Source organism: Columba livia, chromosome 15 (assembly GCF_036013475.1).
Source record: "Columba livia isolate bColLiv1 breed racing homer chromosome 15, bColLiv1.pat.W.v2, whole genome shotgun sequence".
Classification (NCBI taxonomy): Eukaryota; Metazoa; Chordata; class Aves; order Columbiformes; family Columbidae; genus Columba; species Columba livia.
Window position 1 is genome coordinate 13431389 of NC_088616.1, and position 9683 is coordinate 13441071.

Genomic DNA, 9683 nt, shown 5'->3' on the forward strand with positions numbered 1-9683 from the left:
CACTGAAATACTGTCAGTCAGTGGCAAAGTCCAGCGGACGGCAGCAGTCGCTACTCAAACTCGGGTCCTCTCCCATACATGTCGTTTTCTTGTGTTCTTTTTCCACCGCTTAAAACAAGTTCCCTGTAAAACAGCTTCAACCTACAGGTACAACATGCTTAGAGAATTGAATTGCTTGCTTTATAAAGAATTTCCATACAAAATAATTCTTCAGGTTAGTGCTGGAGGTCTGTTTCCCTACAGACTTTTGCAGCATGCAGCCTAAGACAAACCCCCTCCACCTCCCACTGCCTGAAATCTTTCAATAAGGACCTGAAAAACTTGCATTCCAGTTACAAGATGTCCCTCATATCAGGATCTCTCCCCTCAAATTCACTTTTTGCAAAATACTTAACCACACAGATGTTTTTTGACACTAAATAAATCTTTTGTCCAATTTCTCCGATGTTCCATGTGTATTTTTTCATTCTTAAACTTGGCACCATTTCACAGACAAATAGTGACATATTCTACATAATTACGAACTTTGATACCATCCCATCATGCTTTGGGATTGGAATGCCTTCAATTAACAAACGTTTGACAGTAACTCTCCCGCATGCCCAAGTCTGAATCAATTCTGATAACTGAACCAATGCAAAATAATTATTAAGAGATGCAGAAAATATTGGGGCGACTCTCAAACTTGCACATCAAAAAGGCTGTAAGAATTACTGTGTGACAAAAGAAACACATCTAGTGTAGTAATAAGTAAAATTATGTTGGACGAAGTGTAAGATCAGTTTTGTCAGTGAACAGGCCTTCCTCATTCTGTTCTCCACATCACTGTTAAGATCATCCCACAACCAAAAACTCAGAATGTAGTGACAAATGATTTGATTCAGATAAACACATCCCATAATTAGCTTTTGGAGGGGGACGCTTGCTAAGAGATCATGAAAAAAGTCCGCAATGTACAGAAAACAAGATTATCTGAGAATTTCACCCTGGTTACCAGCTGCCAGGCAGGACAGTGATCCAGTTTAAGAAAGCCGGGCAGTAATATGAAGATAGCAAAGCAAAACCTTAAGACGAATTTTGCCATTGTCACTGGGCAGCACAAGATCACAAACCTCACCTGACATAAATGAGGCAGTGCAATCAGTCAGCGCTCTCAGCTGTCCTCACTTGTGAAGCCTTCACACATCTGCTGTGCAATAAATCTTACATTTATTCACCAAGTATGTTCTAAAGAATGTCCCTTAAAATCTGACTTGCATGCAACAACAAGCCTGAACGCACAGGACAGAAGCCCAAATTATAATTAGACAAACTTTGTGAAATAGCATTAGGTGGTTCAAAGACACAAGGAAAGGAAGATTAATCTTTAAAAACAAACAAAAAACCAACCAAACACACACACAAAAAACCACAAATTAAGGTGGAGGACACAGCAAAAATAGAGGTCGCTGCTGATTTCTCTCCTTGTGCTAACACACACTGGAGTAATAGAATTCAAGTCTGTACTTGGTGCAAAACAAAAGCCCTTTAAAAACAGAAGCAAAACATACATACAAAAAGCCCTGGCAGTCAATTCAGTAAGATGAATCCAAAGTCAAATCCTATTTAAAAAAGGTTACTGGGATGCATGAACTTCTGAGTGACAGGCGAGGCAATCACCGCAAATGGAACTCGGTGTCACATCGGTGCTTGATGCCTCATCATCCCTAGCACTGGACTATGTTCAAGCACTACAGGGTCTTTCATGTGTTTAGACAAAAATAAAGTTAGTACTAATCTGGTAATTTTTACTACTACTACCTTCCAAATTGGCGATTAACACACATATATATAATTAATAATATATATATATATGGATGAAAACAATTTGGTTTAGTATATGAGGGCAAGAGTTACAACACAGACCTCCAGATTAATATACTAATGAAAAAGAAGAGATATTCTAAAAATCTCTTAACTCCAATGTAGATATTTAATCTCTAAATTTAATTCTACATAGGTGCAACTCATTAAATTTACAAATAATTCTATTTTTACATCTTACATATACGTGCAGAAGAGCTTGACTGTGTGTGCAAACCAAGTGTCACACTGCACGTAAGACCCAAGTTAAACTTCGGTTCTCTTTGCAGACTTACTACTAAGGCAATGTCACATTTAGTGAGGTACTTCTTGCTACTACTTTAATTATGAGGATATTTAAGACATTTGTTACAGGACATAACTGCATTAGCTCAAATATTTATGCTAAAAAGACACTACATTTTTTAAGCGTGATGAAAACAACTTTTGTTACCATGTCCAGTACTTTTGTACAATTCACTTAAGTAGAGGACTGAAAAAAGTGGAATATTTGCTGTATTTCACACACAAAAGAATGCAACAAGACAGACACCGCTAATCAGTTACCAACTGATAAAGTGAATCTCGAGTTACTTTGAGTCTACGGTGTCTGGTAACAGTTCACTTTACTAATCGTCAAATAGGTCTTTGAAATAGAGAAAATAATTCTTAGGTGAGAGACATCAAAGTGGTGGAAGCTGCTCTAGCACTAAAGTCAACCACAGATCCTTCCGGAGTTGCTGTTTAAGTTGTATTAATGTGGTATCACCACTTGGAAAAAAAACGTGTTTTGAACCAAACAGAATGCAGGTTAATTTTGCAATGAGTAACTCTTCACAACATTGATTATATTACTCGCTAATGCAGCAAAGTTCTTTCCTCGAATTAAGCAGAGAGGACATAAAGGAGTGGCAAATCAATATGGAAAAGAACACAACTACCAAGATGGAGCTTTCACCCAGTCAGAACAGATCTATCAGCTGCCAGAACTGCTTCTGCTAAGAAAAGGTTCCCAATTCAGGCCTCTCGGATAACATATGGCTCTCCCAACAGCCCAGCACCGCTTGCTGACAACACAGTCCAGGATAACATAATAAACTGTAATGTCATCGTAGTATTTCACTCACTTAGCTCCACTGCCCATAGGTTAACAAGAAATTGGAGACCGCTGCTCTAGGCAGCTCTTTCCGTCCAAGTCTAGAAAGGCTCTAACAACAATGGCATGGTTAAAAAAATAAAAAGATACTTTTAAAAAACACAGTTCTAGTAAATCCAGCAAAATGCATACAGGTCACCTTCAGACTGCCTTTCTTGTGATACCAGAATAATTGATACGTAAGCAGGAGTACATATGTACCTCCTCACCCTACGTGCCACATGCTACAGACACGTTAGAAATACTTGGAGAACCACGGGGATACAAGAATTAAAAAGCCCAAACCCAACGTTTTCAAGTAGCTATCAGTCAAAGGAAAAGAAAAGCTATGATTGCTAAAAACAGCCATGCATCTACCAGGAAAAAGACATCAAGAAGCTATAGTTCCAAGTCGATCACACATAAACAGGAAAAACTATGTGTGCTAGGTTTAATTCGAGAAACGCGAGCTTTTAAACCGAGTTAATCTTTCTCTGGCTTAAAACAAGTCAGCCACCACTGGGAATCAAACTAACATTCTCGACAGCATTTGTTACAAAGCAGGATCCCCAGACTACGTCCCAAAGGAAAAGTTGTTTTCTTTTCCCCCTCAGATCCAAGTAGCAGTAAATCAGGAGAAGGGGAGTCAGCAACTCACAAACAGGCAACTTCCACTATCAGTCAGCAGCATTTACCCACCCATTTGTTACTGCACTTGCTAAGACAGAAAATCCTCCAACGAAAGACGGAGAGTAAGTCTGAAACCAATTTGCAGCTCTGGTTTCATGTTAATGCTAAAGATTAAGGCCTGAAACAAAACTGAGGATATCAGCTAACCTTTGTTTGGGGTTTAAAGCTTTTATGGCTTAAAATAAAGCTCAACAGATAGTCCAACAAATCAAACAAAGCCATTCCACTCCGCTCACCTTCACATTACTGGCTGTCATTCTAGTTTGAAAGCTTTCAACATTTTTAACATCAAGCAAATAATTTTGTCTGCAGTCAACGATCTTAAAGAGAAGCTACAACTTCTCCCAAACAACCGTCTGGCTACTGGCAAACTCTGATTGCTAGTAAGACTACAGAAAAAAGAAGCCTTCTTGTCCAGCATATTCCTGTTTTCTCCCTCACTGCATTGTGCAGATCCATCTTCCTCCTCTGCAACAGGGAACAAACAAAAGTGTGGGGAAAATGGCATTTATTGTGGTCGTTTGTCTCTCCATCCATATTAAAAAAAAAAATAGAGAAGGAAATGGTTCTAAAACAACTGCCATTCATAGTCAGCTTCAATGACAGGGATCTGTGTAACCCCTAAATCAGACAGTGTTGACCTGAGACATATGAGCAAGTGTCTGGGTTCAGACCCCACAACTCAAGAATTGTTCCCCACCATACAGTTCACAGCACAAGACTAATTCCTAACCTTTGGCCCAGAAACCAACCACTTATTTTAAAAATCATGGCAAAAGAGAGGGATTAACAACAGTAAGAAGAGGAAGGCCTTCTATTATATTCTTCTTCGACACCGAAGACGTAAGCTTGGTGGAGTGTTTTAAATCTGGCTTGTCCCACATACACAAGGTTCTGCTGTGTGTGGAGCTAAAATCTCATATCTGAATTCCTCACACCAAAGACCACGTCTTCACACCAAGAGGAAGGAGAACATTACCTTCAGCGAGCCTAAGGACCTTTCTACTCCTCAGAGGTCAAGCACTAAGGAAGATTGTTCAGTTATGAAACAGGAGACCTCCTGAACAAAGAAGCTTGCGGTTGATTTTGACACTTCTTATGGGCTTTCAGAGAGCAGGTAATTCCCACAGCACATGGCAAAGAACATCCTTCCTGAGCGAATCAGACACTTCACATAGGCAGCCAAAGCGGAGTACACAGCTGAAAAAGAGACGTGCTTCTTGAATCCTGGACTCTTTCAAATTCTCCACAGGATTTGTAATCCAGAAGCTTGGTGTATATGCTAAAAATGTTAAAGAAGAACAAGCTAAGATTTCCTTATTAATTTAAGCAATCAAAACACCGAGCATGAGAAGGCAGCGCTGTCTGGTAAGGTTTCTTGCTCATCTGTTATGATACAAAGCAAATCACTTAAGCAACACTTCCCTGTTCCTGGACAGGTACATGGGGCAAGGTTTTAAGAGACAAACAAGTGAGCAAGTACAACTCCACAGGCACGCGATGAAAAGCTCCACCATTAGCTCATCCTGTGAATGTAAGGTCATTTCAGCAAGAACTTAACATCTTGATTTAGACTGTGAACCCCAATACTTGCTACTGAAAACAAGACACGGCATTATTTGCTAAGATATTATTAAGTGTTTTCTGCTTTGAAAGAAAATGGACCAAACCCATTGCAGTTCTAGGAATCAACTATCAAACCTTAAAAGGCATGAAGGACTGAAGTCACAAGTGCATGGGGAGGACACCTGTGGAAAGGTCATCACCTATAAGAGAAAATGTTTCTTCATATCTGAAAGCATCAATCAGTCTGGAGGGTCCACGTAAAGACAGAATAATGGAAAAAACAACAGCAGCTCTCAAACAGGAAGAAATATGCCAGAATGCACCCGCTGTCAACCAGAGTGTACAGCCCCTGACAGGCAATTATTCTTTGATCTATTGGTAGAAGCACAGAACAAACACTCTGAAATTCCAGATAGGACCTTCTGCATATCGTGACTGTGGCCATGATGAGGACTTTCATCAGCAAGAACAATTTCAGAGCAGTGATAGTAAGAACCGTTAAAAAACGAGAAAGACGTTTTTCCTCTGAGGTGTGTAGTGCAGTAAGATAGAATTTAATTGTGAATTCAGCTGCCCTTCAAGCACTGAAACCATTACTTACCGACTCCTAGACACAAAGATGCACCCAAACGTCTAATTGTTCACTGATGGGGACCAAAAACTACACTCAGCACCGCAAAACAGATTTGAACCCATAATTCTAAAAAGCAAAGCGTTTGATGTGTAATCCTACAGAAAAATGGACAAAGCTGACACAAAGGGCTGGCAGTACATCTTTTTAGCATCTTGTGTCTGTTCCATAATTCCTGAATGGGAGGTAGTGGTGCCGAATTTAAGGACCTCTTACACAGTAAGTGTGAGCTAATTTTCCCATCAACACATTCACGGTAAAGTCCATGACCTACGGAAACATGAGCTTTGCCATCAGCTTACGAACCAGATTCTGACTATCACAAATTAAAAATCAAGAGTTACAGGTCAAAGTCCTAAAGCCAAGACAGTCAACCCTAATTTTGTGCCACTTCACAATTCAACTTAAGCCCCAAAATCTCATTCCAGCTTCTAATCACAATTACTCCAACTTCTAGAGTCATTCTTCAGATTTCTTCCTCTACCCCTTATGCAGCGAGGTCAGACAAGCGACAGCCTCGCCGCTCCGTGGAGATACGATGCACCGGGACAACAGCTCAAAGCCCAGTGCGGACAACGCTTCAGAAGCAAATTTACTCCAAAAACCTTCAGCAGAATCCCAGTATCTACAAGGATATATAAATAATTACATCTCGTTTCTAACTGAGAATACAAATACAGGTACTGGAGATGGCTTTCTAACTATAAACTGTGCTTTGCAGCTATTCTACTGAAAACTCTGGGTGTGAAGCATGCTCAACCGAGAGCTGATGCTCATAAAAGCTTAATCGCGTAAAAGGTTTGTATTAAAAATGAATAGCAAACAGCAAGCAGCGTTAAAATGGTCTTCCAAAGCATAATGCAGTGTAAGTAACGCAGGAGGAATGGACACTTTCTGCCCCCTGCAGTTACCATCGCTATCAAGATTTTTAAGGCAGTCTTAGTAAGGATAATATTTGACCATTCTGGAAACAAAAATTTACATCTGGCTATCACCAGACAGCCAAGACATTTTTTACACCTATGTTCATCTGACTGACAGCTAAATTGACCAACACTTCCTATTAACAATCGACTACATACATTGAATGTTTTCTGCGGTAAGCAAATGATGCGATTGTCCTTGATTTTGCAGCAAAAAATAATATCATCTCCTACCAAACCTTTAATTTTGTTTAGGATTAGGAACAAGAACCTTCACCAATAAATAGCTACTCTTAAAGCAGCCAGAGCTATGGTCCTGAAATATATATATATACACATACATAATATATGCATATATAAAATATTAAAGGACAAAAGATTGTTTTCTAGTTGTTACACTATAAACACGTCTCCGAACAGAAAGTCCTGCTTATCAAATTTTACATATAAAACTGTAAGGCACACATACAGACAGAGAATTTCAGTAAAGAAAAATTCCATGGAAGAAGGTCTCATGTCCATATGCAGGAGAAGGGAAGTACTGTAACTGTTATTAACATACTTGCTTCAACCTTTATGAATATAGACTGGGAATTGAATCCCAAATTCAGCTAGTCAAAATGTTTCCCTATACATGACCATTTGAGGTTGGTTGAACTCAGGAGTCCAACTATTTTCAGACTGACAACCTGCTTAAAAAGGGACAAAAAAAACCAAACCACCAACTAACATTTTTAGTATGTATTTGGAAAACTGATGTTTTCCATGAGATTATAATTTTGAAACAATCCTGTTCTATCAGCCTGGCTGTGCAAAGGGGAAGTGAGAACAGACTGATTACAATGAAGTATTATTTATTTCCAGATGTTTTTCAGGCAATGATGAACACATCACTACCATTAGATTTCAGAAGAAAAAACCTGAAGTGTTGCAGCATACAGATGGTACGTAGGTTACAAACAACGCTCCATACTAGGGGAAAAGAAGGAAAAAGCTAAAATGTTGATTTTATTAATGAACTTTTCATTCTTCATGTAACATTTGATTTATATCTATCTGAGACACTTGTCTTTTTTTTTTCTTCCACAGCAGATGTATAATTTTTTCCTCCATTTAAGCTATGAGTACCACGTATTAAATACCAATTTGTATTTTAACACGCTAAAGGCTAAATAAAACCAATCTGGATTAATATACTTCCAATATTGACTTGTGGGGATTATAAATACTGAAAACGAGTTTAGCTATATTTCGCAGAGCTATCAAGTAACTAAATAGGTTTAAAACATGTTTCTTCTCAGATTCCATTTTTTCCTTTTTAAGGTAAAAAAAAAGCAAACTGGATTCTCTTGAGAACATAAACTGAACACAGAAAAATGCTCAGGCACCTCACCTCTGAGGTACATCTTTCATACTCTGGTTCTATGATGAATAAGCTGAGCAGCTTAACGCAAAGCCACTGGGACCAGAAAGTTTTCAATGGGTTGCTTCAACACAATCTGTGCTGTCCCAAACCCCAAGTTTCGCTACACGTAGGTGTTGCGCTGCCCTCCTCAGTCCTGAACACCACGACCGATAGAAATCTGCCAAGTCACTTTGAAGCAAAAACCAGTTGATTCTAGGGAAAACAGTAATTAGTTGCATAGTTGAGAAAGAAGCCCTCCAGAAACACGCACTTGGGTAGGGATGTAATTTTAGAAGCTACGTGGGAATAAGCGCTGTTCCCCTCGCGTTTTGCCTCATTAACACGGATTTTTTCCTGCTGTTGCCCAACATACCCCGAGAGTAAACTCCCCTCTCCCCTTCCATGTACTGGGGCCTGAGTCAGTTCCTTTGCTCCCCCCGCCCCACTACGGCAGGAACCCCTTTTCCAAGTGGTTTATCACAACGACCATCTTTTACTTTAAAAAAAAAAAAAAAGGTATTAAAAAAAAAATATATAAAAAACGCCAGTCCCCCCGCAGGACCCGCTCCCAGCCATTGTGCGTTCCCTGGGCACACGCCGCCGCTCCCCGGGCGGCCCCGCCGCAGCCCCCGGGCTCGGGCGCGCCCCCGCGGGGCTCCCCGGCCGCACAAAGCTCCGCCGCAGGCCGGACGTGCCCGTTGCCCCGGGGCCTCCCCTCCCCTTCCCCCCTCCCGCCACCGTATTCCGGGAAAGCCTCGCTGCCTCCCGCACCTCCGGGAGGAGGAGGCGGCGGCGCTGCGGAACAGCCCCCGCTGCGGAAAGCCGGCCCCGCCGGCGGGGCAGGTGGCAGGGAGGGAAGGAGGCCCCGGCGGGGCTGGATGTCGCCTCCATCCCGGTAACCGGCCACACTGTACCGAGCCCCCCGCCCCGGAGGCACCGGCCGCTTCCTCCTCCCTCCCTCCCCCCACAACCGCGTGCCGGAGCCCGGGCCCCTGGGCTGCCGGCGGGGCGGGGACGGGCCGGGGGAGGCTCGGGCCCACCTGCCCCGTGGGGAGGGAGGGAGGGAGGGAGGGAGGGAAGAAGGGAGGGCGGGGGGCCCGTCCCCTCCCCGCGCCCGCGGGCAGGCCGAGGCGGCGGAGTGAGTGCGTGCGAGCAGCGGAGGGAGGGCGGGCGGCTGGGTCGGGGGAGGGAGGGGAAGGCACGGGAAGGGAAGGGGGGTGGATGCGAAGCCGCCCCCGGTACCTTGCGCTTCCTGGTCTCGGCCGAGCCGCTCCACACGAAGCACTGGTAAATCGCCCGCAGGTTCTGCTTCCAGTTCTCCACCTTGAAGCCGGTCACATGGCAGCACCCGGCCGCCGGCGGACTCATGTCAGACCCCCCCACATCAATCCGCCCGCAGACGGGCCGGGCCGGCGGGCAGCGAGCCGGCCCCTTCCCCCCCTCCGCAGCAACCGCACGGACGCGGGCACGGGCCGGGGCGGCCGCGCGCCC

The 9683-nt window shown here is 43.0% G+C and overlaps 1 protein-coding gene across 2 annotated transcripts in view; it reads right to left on the reverse strand.

The window, feature by feature from the left end:
- The window catches only part of USP22 (ubiquitin specific peptidase 22), a 93026-nt gene extending 83343 nt beyond the window's left edge, over positions 1-9683 (reverse strand). The window contains exon 1 of one of the 2 annotated variants that reach the window (XM_065031359.1): positions 9435-9683. In XM_065031359.1, coding sequence (XP_064887431.1) covers positions 9435-9560 — 126 coding nt within the window. In that variant the 5' untranslated portion in view covers positions 9561-9683. The remainder of the gene's footprint in view (positions 1-9434) is intronic. The other variant, XM_065031358.1, reaches the window with a different exon arrangement.